Source organism: Pongo pygmaeus, chromosome 9 (assembly GCF_028885625.2).
Source record: "Pongo pygmaeus isolate AG05252 chromosome 9, NHGRI_mPonPyg2-v2.0_pri, whole genome shotgun sequence".
NCBI classification, from domain to species: Eukaryota; Metazoa; Chordata; class Mammalia; order Primates; family Hominidae; genus Pongo; species Pongo pygmaeus.
In genome coordinates, this window is record NC_072382.2 from 11,108,104 (window position 1) to 11,132,462 (window position 24,359).

General features: G+C 48.5%; 1 protein-coding gene across 2 annotated transcripts in view; it reads left to right on the forward strand.

Moving 5' to 3' along the window:
* The first annotated feature begins 470 nt into the window (after nt 1–470).
* Nucleotides 471–24,359, forward strand: part of PLAAT3 (phospholipase A and acyltransferase 3) — a 40,210-nt gene continuing 16,321 nt past the window's right edge. The window contains exons 1-3 of one of the 2 annotated variants that reach the window (XM_054439859.2): nt 471–622; nt 939–1,007; nt 16,861–16,963. In XM_054439859.2, the coding sequence (XP_054295834.1) occupies nt 993–1,007; nt 16,861–16,963 (118 nt within the window). In that variant the 5' untranslated portion in view covers nt 471–622; nt 939–992. Of the gene's footprint in view, nt 1,008–16,860; nt 16,964–24,359 lie in introns of both variants that reach the window. The other variant, XM_054439858.2, reaches the window with a different exon arrangement.

Consider the following 24,359-nt stretch of genomic DNA (forward strand, 5'->3'; position numbering starts at 1 on the left):
GACGGAGTTTCGCTTTGTCGCCCAGGCTGGAATGCAACGGCGCGATCTCGGCTCACTGCAACCCCCGCCTCCCGGGCTCAACTGATTCTCCTGCCTCAGCCTCCCGAGTAGCTGGGACTACAGGCGCACGCCTCCACGCCCGGCTAATTTTTTGCATTTTTAGTAGAGACGGGGTTTCATCGTGTTAGCCAGCATGGTCTCGATCTCTTGACCTCGTGATCTGCCCGCCTCGGCCTCCCAAAGTGCAGAGATTACAGGCGTGAGCCACCGCGCCCGGCCCATGGTGGTATATTTTTAACTCCTTCAGTTTTTAAACTATAAGCCCATTCTTGAGTGAAGGCGAAAGTAAACCGATCATGGCCCTGCAGTGTGATGTGTGTGCAGAGGTAGAGCGTGTGCGACTCCTGGATGTTGGGCGCGCAGGGCATGGGTGAGGCGGGAAGAGGCGGTGCCGGGGGCGCGGGCGTCCTGCAGTCTCAGGGGCCGGGGCCGGGCGCTTTGCGAGGCTCTCATTAGCCGGCGGCGCGGGGAGGGGCCGGGTGACCTCACGCTGGCCCGGCCACCGCGGCCATTAGATCCGGTCCAATTGCTGGGGCTGCAGCACTGCCTCCGAGACCGCGAGGTGGGTGGAGCGGGTCTTCCTGGAATGTTGCGATAAGGCCGGGCGAGGTGCCTGGGATGCTTCTCCCCTTCCGCGAGGAAGAGATGAAATTGGGTGGGGCGGGTGTAGACTAGCCTGCCGAGCCGCCCGCTGGCAGCTGCAGCCTCCTGGGCGCCCGCTGGGCCCCGGCGAGAAAGTTGTTAAAGGTAGCGAGGTGGTTGTTCCTGGGGTCCGAGGCGCGCCTCGCACGCCCTGCCCAACAGAGGCCGCAGTCCCCTGGGGTCTGGAGACGCAGTTTCCTGTTAATGACAATAAATCCCTGCTCCCCCTGCCTCAGACATCTACGCAGCGAAATCGAGCCTGGCCTTGAGGGACCACACCGCGAGGGAAGATGCGTGCGCCCATTGTAAGTGCGGGGCGGGGCGGGGCTGGGGTGGGGACTCGTTGTCTCGGAGCCTGAATTACTGCTTCCGAGAGAGGAGCCTCGAGGATGTGGGGCCCACACCTCTGTCAGCTGCGAGGCATCGGTGTCAGCTGCGGGTCGGCGCGCACCTGTTGGAGTTGTCTCGGCGCCTCTTTCCGGGGGCCGGTGTGGGGTCGCCCTGCCTGAAACGCGCCCAGCAGTAGGAGGGACCCTCAGGAGGAGGGTGGCCAGGGGGCAGGTGGCCAGGGGGCAGGTCTGTCCGCAGAAGTCTGGCGCTGCCCTCCGGAGCCACACCTGGACAGCGGGACAGGCCTTGGGGGCTATGTCAGCTGACTCATCCCATGACCAGCCCTGCCTGCGGACTCCCAGCGTAACTGTGCTTGGCGACTGCCCCCCTTCCGCCTGGTCGGACCGCAGCAGAGGGATTCAAAGGATGGGATTTGGAGGTGGACCCTCCTCGTGTTGAGCATCTGGCTGTGAGACTCTGATCAAGTTCAAATCCACTGTTTCCCAGAGTGAAGGTTTTGTTTTATTTATTTATTTATTTATTTTTATTTTTATTTTTTGAGACGGAGTCTCGCTCTGTCACCCAGGCTGGAGTGCAGTGGCATGATCTCGGCTCATTGCGACCTCCGCCTCTCGGGTTCAAGCTATTCTCCTGCCTCCGCCTACCGAGTAGCTGGGAGTACAAGCGCGTGCCACCACGCCTGGCTAATTTTTTGTATTTTTAGTGGAGACGGGTTTCACCGTGTTACCCAGGATGGTCTCGACTTCCTGACCTCGTGCTCCGCCCGCCTCGGTCTCGCAAAGTGCTGGGATTACAGGCGTGAGCCACCGAGCCCTGCCGCAGAGTGAAGATTATATCACTTAATACTCAGGAAGTGCCCAGAACAATGCCTAGCACACATTTTGAGTGCTCAACCATAATTCACTGTTGTTATTATCTCAGTCCATATAAAGAGTTTTGCCTGGTGTCAGGGTGTATCTGGCATGTTTGTTTGACACCTGGAGTGGTCACTTTTTAATATCATTCCCTATTTGATAACATTATTTTTAGCAATAATCATGCAATGAACAGTAATAATGTCCAGAAAGAAACACAGTGAACATTTTCTTTTATTGAACCTCGTATATGTAATCATGACAGTAAAAACCTTATATATGTAATCATGAGAGTAAAAAAATTAAAAATGAAAAAGTAAATGTGATAGTGCAAAAGCAGGAAAAAGAAGTGGATTAGTAGGTTTTAATCACATTAATGTATTTTTGAAAAAAGGAAAAACTTATTCTTAGATGTAGGATGGTACCAGAGATGAATAATAGTAACACTACAATTTCTGTTTTTGAAACTTCTGAAAAGTTGTCCATGACACTGTCAAAATCAATCTTTGCATATTCATGGTCAGTATTCAGGGGAGCTATATCTATTAGTCCATCTTTTCTCCCAGTTGATGGAAGAACACTTTTTATTAATTTTAATTTCAAAAGCTGCTTTCATATAAAACTAGAGAGACAAAGGAAAAGCCTTAACCATTAGGATTAGTTTGGCAGAGATTTATAAAAATCCCATTTCATAATAAATTCCAGACATTGCAATACTGCCTAAGTCTTTTTTTCTTTAATGATTAGTTCTAGCAGCTTAAATATCTCCTTTTTAGAGACGTTTTCACTAAGACAGGCTGGGTGCAGTGGTTCATTACTGTAATTCCAGCACTTGGGGAGGGCAAGGTGGGAGGATCACTTGAGCCTAGGAGTTTGAAACTACCCTGGGTAATATAGCAAGACCCCGTCTCTAAAAACAAAACAACAAAATCTTCACCAGACAGTTCATCATACTTTTTTTTTTTGAGATGGAGTTTCACTCTTGTTGTCCAGGCTGGAGTACAATGGCGTGATCTCGGCTCACCACAACCTCCGCCTGCTGGGTTCAAACGATTCTGCTGCTTCAGCCTCCCAAGTAGCTGGGATTACAGGCATGCGCCACCGCGCCCAGCTAATTTTGTATTTTTAGTAGAGACGGGGTTTCTCCATGTTGGTCAGGCTGGTCTCGAACCCCTGACCTCAGGTGATCTGCCCGCCTTGGCCTCCCAAAGTGCTGGGATTACAGGCGTGAGCCACCACGCCTGGCCCATCATACATTTCAATTATATTTGGCAAAATTCCCCAAGTTTTTCTTCTGCAAAAATCAGAGAAAATGGCTGAGTGATAGTGAACCTTGACATTTATTTAATCCATTGCTTTAGAAATGATGAAAATCACCCAGGCTTTCAAACATCATTCTTTTAGTTTCTTTTAGCACTGGGAGACAGGCTGTTTTATGTTTAAACACAGGAAAATGCAGGACCATGGAGATTGGCTACATAAACTGTATAAATGGAGTTCAAATTATCCTGAGCCTTTAGGAACTGATTGCTGAAACAGAACTTATGGCTGAGTCTGTGTGTTTCAGGAACTGATAACTGCGTGTTCTCTGATTTAACTTGTAGAAGACAAAAGTTTTAGAAGGAGAAGAAATAAAAATGTGCTAATTGGAGGCTCACATGTATATGATTAAATCTCAATGGTAACTGCAGCAATTAGAATTTAGGCGAATAAGACATTTTTTGGGGGAGTGGTATTTTATCACTGACATTGTTTAAAATGGCCACACATGGCAGTAATAAAAGGCAGACCGACTTTTGATAGGTTTTATTATTGTTTTAAAATTCCCTTTGGGCCAGATGTGTGGTTCATGTTTGTAATTGCAGCACTTTGAGAGGCCAAGGTGGGTAGATCACTTGAGCCCGGGAGGTCGAGGCTGCAGTGAGCCGAGATTGCGCCACTGCACTCCAGCCTGGGTGACAGAGCGAGACCTTGCAGAAAAAAACAAAACAAAACAAAACAAAAAACTCCAAACAAAACTATCCTCTACAGAAATCTTGCTCCTATTTGTCTACAGTGGGGAAGGACATCCTGCCTCCCCACTGTGGGATTTTACGGCTTTTGTGTTAGTTGTTGCAGCAGCCCCCAGGAGCCTCCTGGGGGATGGAAGAGGGTGTGTCCAGTTTCCTGAGCCCTTTAGTTCAGCCTGTGATGCCTCCTGCTGTGATTATTTCTCTCCTCTCTGTGTTCCAAATTTGCTAGAATGAGTGGGCGGGGAACCTTTCCCTTCCCTCCTCCACCTGCGCCATCCTTGAAACTGTGTGGCTTGTTGAGCAGCTGCTGCCAAGGAAATGAAACCCCAAGTGAAACTGAGGCTCCATAATATGAGGAAATTGATAGGCCTTCCCTGTTCTCTGAGTCTAGACTCCATCATTGACTGCTCTGTGATCTGAGTTTGCTTGATTTTCTGATGGATCTCTGTGGAACTAGTTAAGGTGCAAAGGGGAGGGGAGAGAAGAAGAGAAGAGGACCCTTCTTAAATAGCAGTTGGGGCTTCAGGCCTTCCAGGGTTTCATCCCTATTCAGCCACAGGCTGAGAGGGGCTGGAGGAGGAAGCTGTGCATCCCTCCGCCATACACCTCTGCTGAGAACATTGTCAGTGCCAGGCTGGATAATGGTGAATTAGACGGAATTCTGGTCCTTGGAATGCTGGCAGGCTGGGCAAGGAAATTGATTGCTTCTTCCCACAGGCTAGGCTTAACAATGAGTCATCCAATAATAGGGCTATGGCTTGGCTGTGGAGGCAGCAGCAACTCGCTTTGCTGAGGCATCAGGGGATGCATTGAGGAGTGGACATGTTGAGTCCATCTCGAGGGATGAGTAGGAATCTTCCAGGTGAAGGGCAAAAGAGCATTTCAGGCTGAGAGTGCGGTGAGGCAGAGGCCAGTTTTGCCATGGGAGCACAGTTGTTGAACGTCAGTACCTTGGAGTGAATTACTTGGTGTGGTGGGAAGAACCTCACCTTTAAGCTCAGGCAGATCTGCTGCGGAATCCTGGTGCTGCCTTTAGGGGAGCTCCGAGACCTTAGGGAAGTTCATTCCCATCTCTGAGCTCAGTTTCCCGATTGGTAACATGGGGCTCTTATAAGGATTCCAGGTAACAGGTGAAAACCCCCAGTAGCGTTTGGTGGTAGTGGTGGGGGTGAGTAGAGGGGCAGTTCTGACTCACCAGAAGGTGAGGTTTGCCCTGTAGGAGAATAGGCCTCAGCCTGGTGGTCAAAGTCCGGGAGGGTGGATGAGTTTTGCTTCCTTTCCCAGGATGTTTATGACCTTTGGGCTGCTGAGGCTGGGCCTGGTGCCTGCCAGAGCTGCCAGTATCTTTCCCCCACTTGCTAAGAGGCCTGGGCACAGGGTGGCAATAAGGGAAAGTGTAATGTGTCAGGCCAGCTGCTGTTCATCCCTCCTCTTCCTTCTCTCTGTGCCCGAGGCTGGGAATCTGGGCAGCCAGGCCTCCTCCATCTCCTCCCTGTCCTCACCCAGCCTGCGGCATGGGGTCTCAACCCTCTTGTAGGCATAAGTGCTTTTACAGCTTTCACTTCCATTATTTCAATGATTCTTTACACAAACCCTGCCAGATGGGTCTTAGCCCTGTTTACCAGAGAAGCTCAGACAGGTGAAGTGATCCTTGGAGATCACACAGCAATAGAGTACAGAGGGGCTCAGTTGAGGCCCCCAGGGGTGGGCTGGGCCCTGTTTCTGGGAATGCAGCCTCGGAAAATAAAGACCTAGCTTCTCACGGGTTTTTCCTTTTCCTAAAACCTTGGCACCAAAACTCCCAACTGGGAAGTGTTTTATCAGTACCCACCTTGGACTTCAGCCTTTCCGTTTATCACAGGCTTTTCCCCCAGGGCATCAGAAGTGAAGGGGGTGAGTTTAGGGGTTTCCACACTCACCACAGAATGTGGTTTTGGGAACATGGAGAATTCGTTTCATTCTGGGTTTCACAGCCTCCACAGTGTCTCCACCTGGTCCGAGAGCTGTCTGTGACCTTTTCAAATCAAAAATAATGACAACATCCTGGGGAACGGTGGCAGTAAAAGCTGCCAGTTAGTGAATGGCTCCTACGTTATCAAGCCCTATTTACTGAGTGATTTTTAGGTATTAACTGCATTGATCCTCAGGATAATCCCACAAATCAGGTGCTGTACCTATCCCCATTTTACAGCTGAGGAAACTGAGGTTAGGAGTAATTAGGTGACTTGGCGAAGACTATATAGTAAGTAACTAGTAGAGCTCAGATTTGAACACAGAGCCCCCAAGTGTGTAATCGCTATGCTGTTTCTGAAAATTAAATCCATCTTGATTTAAAAACAGAGCACTCATGCTCTTTATCCCACTTTCTGTATTTTTTGTAGTCCTGAAATATGTCATAAACAACCCCAAACCCTCAAACTCTGATGAGACAAATGGCACGTAGGTGGATTGGAATGCTTCCTGCATAGCCTTGAGTGAAAGAAAAACATTCTTTTTGCTTTGTTTCAACCCTTGGGTTAAAAAGTATTCTGAAAGCATCCTCACTGTCCTCCTTGGTCCCGCACAGTGCCAGAGCGGGGGGTCTTGGACTGAGTCAGAGTTGCATGGGTGCATCTGGAGGGACTTTGACTGGAGAGAGGTAAAGTCCGCTGTAGGGCGGGGCTATCTTCTTTCTCTTTGCAGGGGCGAGGAAGTTGCCACTTTCAGGCTGCCCTCAGCAGGTGATGTTACCTCCCTTAGCTCCAGTTTCCCCACCTGTGAAATGAGGCATGACTGCCATCTCAACCCAACTCTTCAGTCTTCCCCCCCTCTCCCTTTTAGACAACCCTTCTCCTGTGGTCTTGCTCCAGGCTACACAGTAGAATCACCTGGGAACTTTGTTTTAATTAATTAATTAGTTAATTAATTAGTTTGAGATGGAGTCTTGCTCTGTCGCCCAGGCTGGAGTGCAGTGGCACGATCTCGGCTCACTGTGACCTCTGCCTCCTGGGTTCGAGCGATTCTCCTGCCTCAGCCTCCCGAGTAGCTGGGACTACAGGCACGTGCCACTACGCCTGACTAATTTTTTGTATTTTTAGTAGAGACGGGGTTTCACCGTGTTAGCCAAAATGGTCTTGATCTCCTGACCTCGTGTTCCGCCCGCCTCGGCCTCCCAAAGTGCTGAGATTACAGGCGTGAGCCACTGCGCCTGGCCCACCTGGGAACTTTAAAAAAAATACCAGGCTTGGGCTCCACCCCAGGGACCCTGCTTCTGACCAAACCCCGAAAGCACCTTGAGATTCCCACTCACCACAGTGGAAGCCCCTGCCCTGCCTACCCTCTCCTCCCGCCTCCTTATCTCCTGCTTGCCTGTCTCCATACATCTTCATAAAGGCCACTTCCTCCCCACCAGCTTCTATGATTGCAGCAGGGTGTGTAGGATTTGGATGTCCTTAGATCTGGGTTTAAATTATGTCTCTACCACATACACGTTTCCCTCATCTTTCAAGACCGAAACAAAAATCTCAGGTGCTCAGGTGCTCTCTTTGACATCACCTCCAGTTCATCTTCTCCCATTCTCTCTCTTTCTTTTATTATTATTATTATTATTTGTTAAATTTTAGAGATGCGGTCTCACATGTTTCCCAGGCTGGCCTTGAACTCCTGGCTCAAGTGATCCTCCAGCGTCCGCCTCCTGAGTAGCTGGGACTACAGGCACATGCCACTGTGTCCCCATTCTCTCAAGCACATTTCAGCCAGGCTTTTGCCTCCAACTCTCTGTAGGAGCTGATCTCATAAGGATCACAGATGATCCTCATTCTAAACCACGATCCCGAGCTTCATACTGATGTGTGCGCTGTGTCCCTGCCTCTCGTTGGGATACCCGCTGCCCAGCGTGAGTGCCTGGTTCTGCCCCAGCCTACTCTGTCTCTAAACAGCCCCATCCCGCCTCCCAATTGTTCTGTCCAGACACCTTGGAGTCATCTGACTGCTCTTTCCTTCACACCCCACCTCATTCCATCGGCACAGTCGGTGGGCTGCAGCTTCAAAGGAGATTCAGCATCCATTACTACTCATGCCTCGATCCCCCCTAGCAGGCTCCCGCCTCCTCCTTGCACCCTACATCTCATCTCTTCTCAACACAGCAGCCAGAGGGACCCTTTAAAAACCCAAGTTGGATCCTGAGTCTCCTGGGTTCTAAATTTAGCAGTGGCCCCTGCCAGTGACAGAGGCAAAGGCGTAGCGCTGTCAGGTGCTGCGTTGCCTTCCCGACCGGCTGCTCTTCTTGGACTCTCCGTTCTACCCCCGCTTCCCACCCTCTGCCCTCCCCGCACGCCTACTCCGGCCTCGCTGGCCTCTTTGCTGTTGCTCAGACACGCGCCCCGCTGGGGGCCTTTGCTCGGCTGCTCCCCCTGCCGGAGGTGTTAGCCATCTGCAAGGCTCATCTCCGGTCTCCCGGCGGGGCCGCCTCCAGCGCGCTGCTCCGGGAGTCTCCCTGACTCTCTGATTCCTATTGCACCCCCTGCCCTCACCCCACCAGCGCTCAGCTCCTGACCCTGCTCTGCTCTGCTTTTTCTTTCTTTCTGTTGGTTTTGGATCTCTTCTCATATTCTAGATTATTTACTTATTTACTAAGGGGTGTTTTTTTTTTTTTTTTTAGTAGAGATGGGGTTTTGCCATGTTGGCCAGGCTGGTCTTGAACTCCTGACAGGTGATCCACCCGCCTCGGCCTCCCAACGTGCTGGGATTACAGGCGTGAGCCACCGCGCCGGCCTACTAAGGTATTTTTTAAAAAAACCTTTTGTCTCCTGCTACCGAACAAAAGCTCCACGCCCTGATCACAGAGCCCAGGTGCCTAGATTGGTGCCGGGCGCACAGCTCAGCCAGTGTATGGGTTTCCTGGCCCTCCAAAGCAGAGGTGGGCATCCTCCCAAGGTGAAGGGATTCTCCAGGGGTGTCGTTGGCCGCTTACACCGCGCCCTTGATGGCGGAGGAGGGGAATTGCCAAAAAGCTATAGTGATCCTGCATGTCAGCAACCCCCTCTTCTGTAATTGGTGCAGGCTCAGGTCTGAGAACCACAGCTGCGGATCAGGGCTGCAGGCTTGGAGTCAGGAACCCCGTGAACTTGAGCACAGAGCGCTGGTCGGCTGTGTTGTCATTACCCTAACATTGCCTGGGACTCCCTCAGTGCGTTAGTTCTTAAATTAAACAAACAAACAAACAAAGGGCCGGGCGCGGTGGCTCATGTCTGTAATCCCAGCACCTTGGGGGTCTGAGGCGGGTGGATCATGAGGTCAGGAGATCGAGACCATCCTGGCTAACACGGTGAAACGCCGTCTCTACTAAAAATACAAAAAAGTAGCCGGGCGTGGTGGCGGGCGCCTGAAGTCCCAGCTACTCGGGAGGGTGAGGCAGGAGAATGGCGTGAACCCAGGAGGCAGAGCTTGCAGGGAGCCGAGATCACGCCACTGCACTCCAGCCTGGGCGACAGTGCGAGACTCCGTCTCAAAAAAAAAAACAAACAAAACAACAAACAACAAAACAAAACAAAACAAAAACCAACAAAAAACAAAAACAAAAACAAAAGACACTGGACAGAGGGAATGAATGGATGGACATGTTTGTGATGAAGCAAATACAGTCACGTAATCGCACAATCTGTGTGGCAGGTATACAGACGTTCATTAAAAAACTTCCTTTAACTTTGTTTTGTTTTGTTTTTTGAGACAGAGTCTCGCTCTTGTCGCCCAGGCTGGAGTGCAATGGCGTGATCTTGGCTCACTGCAACCTCTGCCTCCCGAGTTTAAGTGATTCCCCTGCCTCAGCCTCCTGAGTAGCTGAGATTACAGGCGCCCTCCACCATGCCCAGATAATTTTTTTTTGTATTTTTAATAGAGATGGGGTTTCACCATGTTGGCCAGGCTGGTCTGGCACTCCTGACCTCAGGTGATCCACCCACCTTGGCTTCCCAAAGTGCTAGGATTACAAGGCATGAGCCACTGCTCCCAGCCTCAATTTTGAACGTTTGAAAATTTTTCATGATAAAATGTTGAGAAGCATGCTGTAAACTTAAAGATACTCATTGCAGAAGACCTGGAATATATAGAAAAATAGAAGGAAGCAAAAATTATCACAAAAACCACGCTTAGCCCCAGCACCCAGAACCCAGAGGGAATGTCCATTAGGATATTGCTATAGAGATTTCTAGTCTTTTTGCTTGTGTCTGCTTTGCTATTTTTACATGATAGTGATTGTATGGATTACCACTGATTCTGTCAAGTCTTAGCTCGATTTCTGGTTCTAAAATGAACACATGCTTATTTAAACATTTCGGAAAACTAGAAAATACTTTTTTTTTTTTTTTTTTTTTTGAGACAGTCTTGCTCTGTTGGCTAGATTGGAGTGCAATGGCATCATCTGGGCTCACTGCAAGCTCCACTTCTCAGGTTCCAGCGATTCTCCAGCCTCAGCCTCCTGAATAGCTGGGACTACAGGCATGTACCACCATGCCTGGCTAATTTTTGTATTTTTTGTAGAGACAGAGTTTCACCATGTTGGCCAGGCTGTTCTCAAACTCCTGACTTCAAGTGATCTACCTTCCTTGGCCTCCCAAAGTGCTGGGATTACAGGTGTGAGCCACCGCGCCTGGCCTAGAATGTAATTAAAAAGAAAATTAATACCTTCAATTGAGAGGCAGTTTCATGAGGTTTGGCAACAGACAATATCTACATTTCCCAACTTAAAAACTGCAAGTCCATCAACATGAGTATTTTTTCCCTTTAAATACTTTTTAACATTTTTATTGTCAAAGTAATTCATATTAATGAAAATTCAAACAATAAAATAATATAACATGAAATATAAAAGTTCCTGAATCCCAACCACCCACTGTTGTGTATGTAATATATAACAGCTTGGTTATTTTTCTTAGCTTATATGTAGTGTATAATACGTTTTCTGTATAAATGTATAAAAAAGTCTATTATATATATATATTTTATTGAAAAAGGCTGGAGTGCAGTGGCGTGATCTCAGCTCACTGCAACCTCCACCTTCCAGGTTCTAGTGATTCTCTTGCCTCAGCTTCTCGAGTAGCTGGGACTACAGCCATATGCCACTATGCCCAGCTAATTTTTGTATTTTCAGTACAGACAGGGTTTTGCCATGTTGGCCAGGCTGGTCTCAAACTCCTAACCCCAAGTGATCCACCCACCTTGGCCTCCCAAAGTGCTGGGATTACGCCTGGCCTAAAAATGTATTTTAAGCAACAATGGAATAATAATGTCTTTCAACGTGCTTTTCTCAATTAATATTTCCGTGTCTGCTCATGTAAATTCACCTTACTCTTTCTAATCTCTGTGTGTGTGTGTGTGTGTGTGTGTGTGTGTGTGTGTGTGTAGGATAATTTACTTAACTAGTCCTTTTTGATGGTTGTTAGGGTTTTTTTTTCTTTTTTTTTCCTTCAACTTTTATTTTAAGTTCCAGGGTATATGTGCAGGATGTGCAGGTTTGTTACAAAGGTAAAAGTGTGCCATGGTGGTTTGCTGCACAGATCAACCCCATTACCTGGGTATTAAGCCCAGCATCCAGGCTGTTTTTTTCAATGTGAAATTCAGAGACCAGAAATTGCTCCTCAGTTTGCTTGCTAAGGAAAATGGTTGCTATGCAGCTTTTGGTAACACTGCTTTTGTGGAGAGAGAAAGGCTTTTTGTTCTGAAATCCCGTGGGTGCAGAGTCTCAACTGTGCCATTGTTGTTGCGTGAGCTGTATGGGAGAGCCTTTGTCACTGTGTGGGCTGGGGTTGCCCTGAACTTTGCCGTGGAGGAGGCAGTTCTCTTCTCAGGCACTCTGCTGGCCCTGACCTTGATCCTGGAACAGAGAACTACCTGACAAGGCAGTGCAGTAGCATTCCTGGAATCAATGTATTGTTCTTTTACAACAGGGGTTGGCAAACTTTTCCTGTAAAGGGGCAGATAGTAAACATTTTATTTTATTTTATTTATTTTTTGAGATAGAGTCTTGCTCTGTCACCCAGGCTGGAGTGCAATGGCGCGATCTCAGCTCACTGCAACCTCCGCCTCTGGGTTCAAGCGATTCTCCCTGCCTCAGCCTGCTGAGTAGCTGGGACTACAGGTGCCTGCCACCATGTGTGGCTAACTTTTATATTTTTAGTAGAGACAGGGTTTCACCAAATTGGCCAGGCTGATCTCGAACTCCTGACCTCAAGTGATCTGCCTGCCTTGGCCTCCCAAAGTGCTGGGATTACAGGCATGAGCCACTGCACCCAGACATGATAGTAAACATTTTAGATCTTGCAGGCTATATGGTCTCTGTCACAATTACTCAAGCTTGCTGTTGTAGAGAGGAATCAGGGTAGACACAATGTAAATGTATGAGCCTGGCGATGTTCCACTCAAGCATTATGGACACTGAAATTTGAATTTCATATAATTTTCATGTGTCACAAAATACCATTCCTCCTTTGACTTTTCCCCCAAGCATTAAAAAAAAAAAATGTACAAACCATTCTTAGCTTGCAGGCAGGCCATATGAAAACAGGCAGAGGTCCAAATTTGGCCCATGAACTGCAGTTTTCATAATTCTAAATTTAGAACATGAGTTTTTGGATTCTTAGTTTTGATTCAGCTGAGATGGGCTATGTGTATAATGATAAGTACTTGTTTTTCTAGGTGGATCTTAGCGGTAGAGGTGAATTATTCATATCCTCAGTTCATAGCACCCTGTCCTTGCTGGTCCCTACAAGATCCCCCTCTCCTGTGTGTTTATTTATTCCCTTTAATCATCTTTTTTTTTTTTTTTTTTTTTTTTTTTGAGACAGAGTTTCACTGTCACCCAGGCTGGAGGGCAGTGGTGTGATCTTGGCTCACTGCAACCTCCGCCTCCTGGGTTCAAGTGATTCTCCTGCCTCAGCCTCCCAAGTAGCTGGTATTACAGGTGTGCACCACCATGCCTGACTAATTTTTATATTTTTAGTAGAGACAAGGGGTTTCACCATATTGGCCAGGCTGGTCTCAAACTTCTGACTTCAAGTGATCTGCCTGCCTCGGCCTCCCAAAGTGCTGAGATTACAGGCATGAGCCACTACGCCTGGCCTCCTTTATTTATTTATTTATTTATTTTTGAAACAGAGTTTCACTCTTGTCACCTAGGCTGGAGTGCAATGGTGCGGTCTCTGCTCACTGCAACCCCCACCACCTCCTGGGTTCAAGCAATTCTCCAGCCTCAGCCTCTCGAGTAGCTGGGATTACTGGCATACGCCACCACGTCTGGCTAATTTTTTTTTATTTTTGGTAGAGGCGGGGCTTCACCATGTTGGCCAGCCTGGTCTTGAACTCCTGACCTCGGGTGATCCACCCACCTTGGCCTCCCAAAGTGTTGGGATTACAAGCGTGAGCCACTGTATCTGGCCGTGTATCTTTAATTTATATAGGTGGCGTTTTGTTACAGAGCTCATCCCCATTTTTCCACTTAGCAGTGTCTTTTAAAGATATCCAAGTTGCCAAGTGAACATCAAGCCCTTGCTCCTAACTAGTGTGTAGGGCTCCATAGGTGAGCCCACTGTCTTTTACTTCATTTTCAAAAAGAAGTTGTCTTGAGTGAGATTATGTGTTGAGCTTGAGCATAATTATGTGTTGAGCTTGGGAATCTGTATCTCTTGCCCTTACAAAGAATAGGCAGCTTGGCTGAATGTCAAAAAAAAAAAAAAAAATTACAGCTTTTTTCCCTTCTAAACTGTAAATAAATATTTAAAATTTATTTATTATTATTATTTTTTGAGACGGAGTCTCACCCTGTCACCCAGGCTGGCGGATCATGAGGTCAGGAGATCGCGACCATCCTGGCTAACACGGTGAAACCCCATCTCTACTAAAAATACAAAAAAATAGCCAGATGTGGTGGCAGGCGCCTGTAGTCCCAACTACTTGGGAGGCTGAGGTGGGAGAATGGCATGAGCCCGGGAAGCGGAGCTTGCAGTGAGCCGAGATCGTGCCACTGTGCTCCAGCCTGGGCGACAGAGCGAGACTCTGTCTCAAAAAAAAAAAAAAAAATTTTCTTTTTGTTTAATTTTTATTTATTTTTAAAATTTAGATTCTTAAAAAAAATTAAGTTATAACTTACCCTTTCAGTGTTTACTTCTGTGAGTCTTAATAAACACATGTAATTGCAGAATGGTTGCCACGGTCAGGCTATAGAAGAATAGGCCGGGCGTGGTGGATCACGCCTGTAATCCCAGAACTTTGGGAGGCTGAGGCGGGTGGATCACCTGAGGTTGGAAGTTCAAGACCAGCCTGGCCAACATGGCGAAACCCCGTCTCTACTAAAAATACAAAAAATTTGCCAGGCGTGGTAGCATACGCCTGTAGTCCCAGCTACTTGGGAGGCTGAGGCAGGAGAATCGCTTGAACCCGGGAGGTGGAGGTTGCAGTGAGCTGAGATCGCGCCGCTGCACTCCAGCTTGGGAGACAGAGCAAGACTCTGTCTCAAACAAAACAAAACAAAACAAAAAAAACAAACAAAAAAACCCACGAAGATGTAGAAGAGTATAGAAATTTTGCCCCTGAAATTCCCTCACGCCTCTTGCTAGTCAGTCCCTCTCCTCAACCCCTGTGACAATCATAGATCACTTTTCCGTGCTATAGTTATGCCTGCTCTGGAATGACATAGATGGAATCATACAGTATGTGGCTTTTTGGGTATGACTTTTTCACTCTTCCTTTTTAGATAACGGAATACTTTTTCTGCCTGAACCATTATAATATTTTAAATTATTTTTCGTCATTGTAATAACTTCTGTTTTAAAAAATGCAGCATGGGGCTGGGTGCGATGGCACATGCCTGTAATCCCAGCACTTTGGGAGGCCGAAGTGGGAGGTTCCCTTGAGTCCAGGAGTTTGAGACCAGCTGGGCAACAAGGCAAAACCCTGTGTTTACTAAAAATGTGTAAAAATTAGCCAGGCATGGTGGTGTGCACCTGTGCTCCCAACTATTTGGGAGGCTGAGGTGGGAAGATGACCTGAGCCTGGGGAGGTTGAAGCTCCAGTGAGCCACGATCATGCCACCTCACTCCAGCCTGGGCAACAGAGTGAGATCCTGTCTCAAAAAGAAAAAAGAAAAGGCAGCATGTTCTATGTGAGGGCTCCTCTCATTGGTATTTATGTGGAGCAGGTGAGCTCTTTGGCTCTGCACACCGCTGGCTGATTATTACTCAACATGGTCTTACTGATGTCCACACCATCTCTTTCCAACCTGCAGCCTTCCTCAGGGATGGGTACCCACCCAGTCTTTATGTCCTTGTCTGTTTGAGGAGATCCCTGTTTAAATTCCTTTTTGGGGATTCTTGAATCCCCAGACTCTGACCAAACAATTAATACTCTTTTTTTTTTTTCCCGGAAAACAATGGGATTCATAAATTGTGACCATTGTCCATTGTTCTGAAATAGGTTCTCAGTAAGAACTGAGTGTCCTCTATTTTGGAATAGAAAATTATATTTACTACAACAAAAGAACATGATTTATCTGTAAAATTCCCTGCCACACATGCTACCTGCTTGCAGTTTTAATGTTTCTGTGAAATAATAAGCAAACTGGCCTTTGACCTGCCTTCATAGGCGTTGTAGAGTTGTGATTGGCTATTACCCACTGCCCATCATTTGTGCCCAGGGGAGGTCATCCGAGGATGAGTCCTCCCCATCCCTCATCCTTAATGGAATGTCTCTGGTAGGCCCACCAAGCTTGGTGGTGAGATGTAGGCAAACCCCTATGGATCTGCCCCTATGTGCAAGCAAGCCGGAGTCCTCACCCCATATCTTCACTGTGCTGAGGGCAGTTTAGCCCTGACAGTGGCTGAAGACTCCAGCAAAGGATGAAGGGGCCAGAAGCAGCCTCTGATGGGCTCTGTCTCTAGGTGTTCTAAAAGGTTGATTTCTTTGCTCATTAAAGGGGTTTAAAGGTTGGCCTGGAGAAGTTCTTTACCCCTGATTCTAGTGAGAGTCGGAACTTCCCCTCCCCCAGCACTTAGTGCAGGGTCTGATTCTGGGATGTGGATAATGCTGAATGGACGTGGATAATGTTGAATGGATGTGATCTTGAACCTCTCTGAAGTTTTCTCAAACTCTGCCCCATGCTCCCCTAACAGGGTGAGAGCATTTACTGCCCCCTCCCTACCTTCTCCTTTTCACATATGCACACTCACACTCACACGTAGTCTCACACTCACACATCCACCCTCACACACATACTCGCTCAATGTGCACATGCACACCTTAGCATCAGGCTGAGCAGCCAGGGGAAATTACTGCTGGAAACTGATGCCAATTCTCCATTAGGCCCAGGCCAGGTGTTGGGGAGTTAGGATCAGAGGCTGCCCTCCAGATCTGGCAGCCTCTGGCATGGACCCCAGGTGGGCAGCTTTAGTCACATAACTGGTGGTGTTTCCTGATGGTCAGACTGGGCTGGGAATCAGCCAGCTGGGCGTTCAGTCCTGGCCAAGTCACTCATGAGCTATATGTCTTTGCACAAATTCTTTTGCATTTCTAGGCCTTGATTTCCTCATCCATAAAATGGGGTTCATCACTGGATGGTTGTGTGGATTTATTGAGCCATCTTGTAAAACACAGAGAGTGCAGTGCTTGGCTCAGAGTAAGAGTTCAATAAATAAGATTCCTAGAAATAATAAGGCAGAGACTCCAGCTCATGAAGAAACCTTTTAGGTTTGCACCTGGCAATTTGTATTGACAGAAGGGCAGGCCCATGGTGCCTGCAGGTCTGGGTCACAAGCTTGTGAAGTTGGACTGGCATTGGACCTGGCAGAGCAGGGCTCAGGACATATGTTCTGCTGAGCTGATAGCTGGGGACCACTCAGCTGCACCTTTCTCACTAAGCCCTGCCCTGGTTCCATGATCTCATGCTCCCTCTAATAGCCCTGTTCTTGGTTTTGCAGCCAGAGCCTAAGCCTGGAGACCTGATTGAGATTTTTCGCCCTTTCTATAGACACTGGGCCATCTACGTTGGCGATGGATATGTGGTTCATCTGGCCCCTCCAAGTAAGAACACATAGGACCTCCGCTGTGATGGGCCCCAGGGGCTGGGAAGAGAGGGGATGGGGAACTGGGTAACAGGTGACCCCAACATTCTTCTTGCTTCCCAACTGGCAGTTGTCTCTGAGTGTTACAAGAAGTTTGATGTGGGGCAGTTTGGTGTGGGGCACTGGTTTTCAAGGTCTGCTCCTGGGAACCTCAGGGGGTTCTTTAGAGCAGGGGTCCCCAACCTCCAGGTCATGGACTGGTACTGGTTAGGAACTGGGCTCCAGAGCAGGAGGTGAGTGGTGAGCAAGCGAGTGAAACTTCATCTGTATTTACAGCTGCTCCCCATCGCTTGTATTACCGCCTAAGCTCCGCCTCCTGTCAGATCAGCAGCGGCATTAGATTCTCATAGGAGCATGAACCCTACTGTGAACTGCACACGCAAGGGATCTAGGTTGCACACTCCTAGTACTAGTCTGTTTTCACACAGCTATAAAGAACTACCTGAGACTGGGTAATTTCTAAAGAAAAGAGGGGTTTTTTTTTTTTTGAGACAGAGTCTTGCTCTGTCACCCAGGCTGGAGTGCAGTGGCACGATCTCAGCTCACTGCAAGCTCCACCTCCCGGGTTTACGCCATTCTCCTGCCTCAGCCTCCTGAGTAGCTGGGACTACAGGTGCCCGCCACCACGCCCGGCTAATTTTTTGTATTTTTAGTAGAGATGGGGTTTCACCGTGTTAGCCAGGATGGTCTCGATCTCCTGACCTCGTGATCCACCCGCCTCAGCCTCCCAAAATGCTGCGATTGCAGGCATGAGCCACCGTGCCCGGCCCTTCAGAAAGAGGTTTAATTGACTCACAGTTCTGCATGGCTGGGGAGGCCTCAGGAAACTTACCATCATGGCAGAAGGTGAAGGAGAAGCAAGGCAGGTCTTATATGGTGACAGGAGGCAGGGGAGTGCCACACTTTTTTTTTTTTTTAGATGGAGTTTCGCTCTTGTTGCCCAGGCTGGAGTGCCATGGCACGATCTAGGCTCACTGGAAACTCCACCTCCCAGGTTCAAGTGATTCTCCTATCTCAGCCTCGCGAGTAGCTGGGATTACAGGCACCTGCCACCACACCCGACTAATTTTTCTATTTTTAGTGGAGATGGATTTTCATCATATTGGTCAGGCTGGTCTTGAACTCTGGACCTCAGGAGATCCACCTGCCTCAGCCTCCCAAAGTGCTGGGATTACAGGCATGAGCCACTGCGTCTGGAGTGCCACACTTTTAAACCATCAGATCTTGTGAGAACTCACTCATTATCAAGAGAACAACATGAGGGAAATCTCGCTCATGATTCAATCACCTCCCATATAGTTCCTCCTCTGACACGTGGGGATTACAGTTGGACATGAGATTTGGGTGGGGATACAGAGCCAAACCATATCACTCCTTATGAGAATCTAATGCCTGATGATCTGTCACTGTCACCCATCACCCCAGAAGGGACCATCTAGTTGCAGGAAAACAAGCTCAGGGCTCCTACTGCTGCTGCATTATGGTTAGTTGTATGATTATTTCATTATATATTACAATGTAATAAAAATAGAAATAAAGTGCACAATAAATGTCATATGCTTGAATCATCCCAAAACCATCCCTCCCCCCTGCCGAGTCCATGGAAAAATTGTCTTCCACAAAACCAGTCCCTGGTGCTAAAAATGTTGGGGACCGCTGCTTTAGAGGGACCGAGGTGGCATCTGAGGAGGAAGCTCTGTTTTGATGTGTTTTTTATACTGTGACTTTGTATGCAACACACTCAACTCTTTTTTTTTTTTTCGACAGAGTCTCGCTCTGTCGCCCAGGCTGGAGTGCGGTGGCGCCATCTTGGCTCACTGCAAGCTCCGCCTCCCGGGTTCACGCCATTCTCCTGCCTCAGCCTCCAGAGTAGCTGGGAGTACAGGCGCCTGGCACCATGCCCGGCTAATTTTTTGTATTTTTAGTAGAGACAGGGTTTCACCGTGTTAGCTAGGATGGTCTCGATCTCCTGACCTCGTGATCTGCCTGCCTCGGCCTTCCAAAGTGCTGGGATTACAGGCGTGAGCCACCGCGCTTGGCCGCAACACACTCAACTCTTAAGCGTAAAGCTCCTGGGAAGAGTGCAGATGTTTGGGCAGAGAGACTTGGTTATGAATCCAGTTTCCATTCTTCAGCCTTGGTTTCCTTTTTTGCAAACTGAGAATATGAATACTTAACTTGGAGAACTCTTGGGAGAATTCCTCACCCTTCTCTTAAGCCTTTAACTTAAACTGGGGTATAACATAAATATTGTAAAATGTACAAGCATAGTAAAGTATACAGTCAGTGAATTAAAAAAAATCCATCCATGTAACAGTGCCCCAGATCCACATCTAGAACATTCCCACTGTGCCACTTACCCTGAAAGGCTCTCTCGTGCTTCTACAATATCCCCTCCCCACCCCTCGCCTAGGCAGCCATCATTCTAGCTTTTCCTGCCATAGATGGGTTTTGCCTGTTCTAGAACTTCATGGAAGAGGTATCACATGGCCAGTGCTCTTTTGTGTCTGGCTTCTTTTAGCCAACATCGTTCCCATGTGAGTCATCCATGCTGCTGTGAGTAGCAGGAGTTCTTTTTGACTGCTGTGTATTTTCTGTTATATGAATATGCTACAATTTAGCATCCATTTTTCTGACATCAGACTCATCAGACTCATTGCAGGTTTTGACTGCTATGAATAGAGCTGTTATAGACACTCTTTTTTTTTTTTTTTTTTCAAGATGGAGTCTTGCTCTGTGGCCCAGGCTGGAGTGTGGAGTGCAGTGGCATGATCTCAGCTCACTGCAACCTCCACCTCCCAGGTTTAAGCGAGTCTCCTGCCTCAGCCTCCGGAGTAGCTAGGATTACATGCATGCCCCACCATGCCCAGCTAATTTTTGTATTTTTAGTAGAGATGGGATTTCACCATGTTGGCCAGGCTGGTCTCGAACTCCTGACCTCAAGTGATCTGCCCGCCTCAGCCTCCCAAAGTGCTGAGATTACAGGCCACCACACCCGGCCCTTGAACATGTCTTGCATATCCCTTTAATTCTAACTAGTGGCCTCACCCTCTCAGACGTAACCGGAGTAGATGTCATCTTCCTCACCCTGAGCCTCTTACCCATGTCCCCCCACCTTCTCCTCTTCCTTTCATAAGCACTTTGCTCCTCAAATTCCCTACCTCCTTCTGTATTGTCATCTTCTCCCTTTCAACTGGATCATTTGTATTGACATAGAGACAGCTGTAATATCTCCCGTTGATCAAACAAACGCCCGGCCTCACATCCTTCTCCGCTTAACGCCCCACAGAGCAGATCTCATTACAACTTTGTCTGCCTGGCCACCTCTGGTTCCTCGCTTCCCATTCTGCCTTCCATCCCCTATACCCACACTTTCTTTTTTCTTTTTCTTTTTTTTTTTTTGAGATGGAGTTTTGCTCTCAGACTCTCTTTTTTTGCCCCCCTGCCGGAGCAGTTCTCAAAGGTAGGAAAAAGCTTCCACATCTTGCCAAAGCTCAAAGCCAAGTCCCATCACAGCTGACTTGGCTTCTCTGCAGCATTTGATGTGAGTGACCTTCCTGTTCTCCACCTGGCACCTGACTTTCTTCCTCTCCTGCTGGGCCCTTCTTTTTGGGTCTCTTGTGTGGGCTCTTTCTCCTCTCCCATTTCTCTAAATCGAGCTCAGATGACCTCATTGGATTCCTTAGCTTCCAATACCTTCTATTTGTCAATGTCTCCTAAGCTCAAACCCTCAATTTAGATCCCCCTTCAGCTTCAGACTTGCATAACCTCTTGACTACTTGGTAACTCCACTTGGGTGTCTACCTGGCATCTTGAACTTGATCTGCCCCAAATGGGAGGCTCCAGTGGAAGACACCATTCAGCTGCTCAGGGCTAAAGCCTAGGAGTCATTCTCTATTCCTTCCAACCCATGTCTAATCTATCAGGGAATCCTGTTGGCTTTATCTCTGAAACAGACCCCAGCTCTGACCACTTCTTACCATCCCCACTGCAGCGCCCTGGTATAAGCGACCACCCTCCCTTGCCTGGTGGTACTGCCACTTCTGGCTGGTCTCTCTGCCTCTTGCCACTCACGGCCATTTCCTCATTCATGGGCAGGTGGTGTGATTGTTTGAAAGTGTAAATCAAGGGCCAGGTGCAGTGGCTCATGCCTGTAATCCCAGTATTTTGGGAGGCCGAGGTGGGTGAATCACCTGAGATCAGGAGTTTGAGACCAGCCTGGCCAACATGGCGAAACCCCGTCTCTATTAAAAATACAAAAATTAGTCAGGCATGGTGACGTGCCACTGTAGTCCTATCTACTTGGAGGCTGAGGCACGAACAGGAGGCGGAGGCTGCAGTGAGCCGAGATTGCACCACTGCACTCCAGCCTGGGTGACAGAGTGAAACCCCGTCTCAAAAAAACAAACCAAAACCAAACAAAACAAAACATCAAAGTCTATGCTGTGGCCTGTAGGGCCCGGCCTGGTCTGGCCTGGTCTGTGCCTTTGGGCCTCGTCTTTCTCCTCCCCTCTCCTGAGTCTCTAGACTCCAGCAACGTTGGCCTTCTTGCTGCCTCTTGGCATGCCAAGCTCTCTCCTCCCTGCAGACTTCGTTCCTGCTGTTCCTTCTGCTCTAGATGCTTCATCATTCAAGCCTCAGCTCAGACGCCTTTCCCTTGGGGTGGCCTCCCCAACCCGAGCTACGGCAGCTTCTCCTGGTCATCCTTGCCATGTCACTCCACTGTCTTTCCATAGTGTCTTTTGGTACCTGCAAGTATCCTATTTTGTGTGTTTGTTCATTGTCAGCATCTTCTCAGTAGCATGGGAATTGCTTGAGGGCCGGCCTGCTGTCCAGATCACGTCATTGACTTCAGCACCTTGGACAAGGCCCGGCACCTAGTAGGGCCTCAGTATTGATTGGCTGCACTGAGCAGGCGTGTGTGGTAGATAGAAGGTGGGGGAAGGCATGACAAGCACCCGGGTGGACAGATGGACAGGTGTGTCACAGACCATCGGGTCAGTGATGCTCCTTCAAAGGAAAAGATGCTTCTATCTGCATCTCACTCGAGTTTCACAGGAGTCATGTGGGATAGATGAGGCAAGGAGGACTGACCTTCTACTGCTGAGAAAATTGTAGAAATTACAGCTGGAAGGAAGCTTATGAACTTGCTGAAGTGCCTGCCCTGTGCCAGACACTGGTGAAAGCATGTTTTGTGGCCAACCCCTTTAATCCTCACAGCTGCCTGTGCAGTAGGGACTATTTTTGTTTCTATCCTACAAGGAATGGGGGACTCAGAGAAGTTAAGAAGCTTACCCAAGGTTGCATAATGGTAAGGGGTGCAGGCAGGACCCAAACCCAGGCAGTCTGACTTGATTCTGTGCCCTTAACCATAATGCTGCACTGCCCAGTCCAAGCTATCCCAAAATTCAGTCACTGATGGATTGCCACATCCACATGCTCTTTCTGTGATTGTTCACTTCATATTTTCTTCAGTAGACTCACTTTTTAAAAGAAGGAACTTTAGGCCGGATGTGGTGGCTCACACCTGTAATCCCAGAACTTTGGGAGGCCGAGGTGGGTAGATTGCTTGAGCTCGGACCAGGCTTGAGTTCGAGACCAGCCTGGCCAACATGGTGAAACCCCATCTCTACTGAAAATATAAAAATTAGCTGGGCGTGGTGGTGCACACCTGTAGTCCCAGCTACTCGGGAGGTTGAGGCATGAGAATTGCTTGAACCCAGGAGGAGGAGGTTGCAGCAAGCCAAGATCACACCACTGCATTTCAGCCTGGGCGATGGAGTGAGACTGTGTCTCAAAATAAGAAAAAAAAGAAGGAACTTTAAATTACTGTGTTAATATGTATTTGTGCATCAATTTTAGTGTGTATTTGGGGATTTCTGGAGCAAAGTGAAGTGACAGGTCCAGACCACTCAGCTGATCAGTGATGTGCTAGGGTCGAACCCAAAGCTTCTCACTGCCAGCTTGAGCACAGGGTACCCCTGTCCTGGGTGGCATCTGGATATAAGTTTAAGGACGTCCGCACTCTTGGTTGTTGACTCTGCACTTGCGTGGCCCTGAGATTTGGTGCCTCCTTAAATTTTGGGCTCTAGGCAACTTGCTTGCCTCCTCCGAGTCCCAGCACTGTCACCCACTTTGCCTGGGAGCTGAGGCTGGGTGGGCCCCAGGAACTCATCCTCCCCACAAACTCAGGGCTCTGATAAGTCACCCTCTCTTTTATTTACTTCAATGAATCTTCCAAGCACCACATGCCCTTTTCCTATCAGGTCTGAATTCCCTAAATTTCTAATATCTTGGCATTGCACGCAGGCTGAAAAGGTTTATTGGTCTTTGGAAAGCTGAGAAGAGCAGGACCTGAAATCTAATCGGCCTCTCCTGCTGTTGCTGTCACACGGATGTCATTGTTGAAGGCTGGTCCTACCCAGTTTAACAGGGTGCTGCTGTGGCACCCTGGGGGCCTTGACCCTGACAGGGTCACAGTGGCTCTTTGAGGAGAGAGTGAACCTCCTTTGACATGCTCCCTGGGTGCGTAGGCCCATCTCTTGAGTGCATACCTACTTTTTCTTTTTCTTTTTTTCCTAAGGCAAGATCTCATTCTGTTGTCCAGGTCGGAGTGCAGCGGCGCAATCTCAGCTGACTGCAGCCTCAACCTCCAGGGCTCAAGTGATCCTCCTGCCTCAGCCTCCTGAGTAGCTGGGATCACAGGTGCACACCACCATACATGGCTAGTTTTTGTATTTTTTGTAGAGATGGAGTTTTGCCATGTTGCCCAGGCTTGTCTGAAACTCCTGGGCTTGAGCGATCTGCCTGCCTTGGCCTCCCAAAGTGCTGGGATTACAGGTGTGAGCCACTGTACCCAGCCCATACCCACTTTTTCAATCGTCATACTCAGTGCCTGCCTCTCCCTGCGCCGCACAGATTGTTTGGGTTGGGAGGAATGCCCAGTCTCTGTTGGCATCAGCTTTCCGTGTCCACCATCCTGGTCTTCACGTTGAACGTGGACTCCTTGTCTTCAAGATCATTTCATTTCTGGAGCTTTGTGGCCCTTCCTTGCCCTGGGCCTTGGCCTGGGCTGTGCCCATGTACCCACTAAGCCTCCTTAGCATCACAGCTAGGGGGACAGCTGTGTGTTTTGGTCGTTCTGTTTCCAGAAGGGCTGGGAATCTGGAAAACCCAGCCATGTTTTCTGCAGTAAGCAGCTTTGTGTGGTCAAGTAGGTGTAGCCCTGATGCCATCATAAAAGTCTCCCCCCTATCTTCCAGGTAGATGAGTATGCTCTTGGCTCATATTTGCATAACCAAGGGGGCCACTTAAGAGTCATGAGGTATAGAAGACCAGCTTCTCTAGAGTAAGAA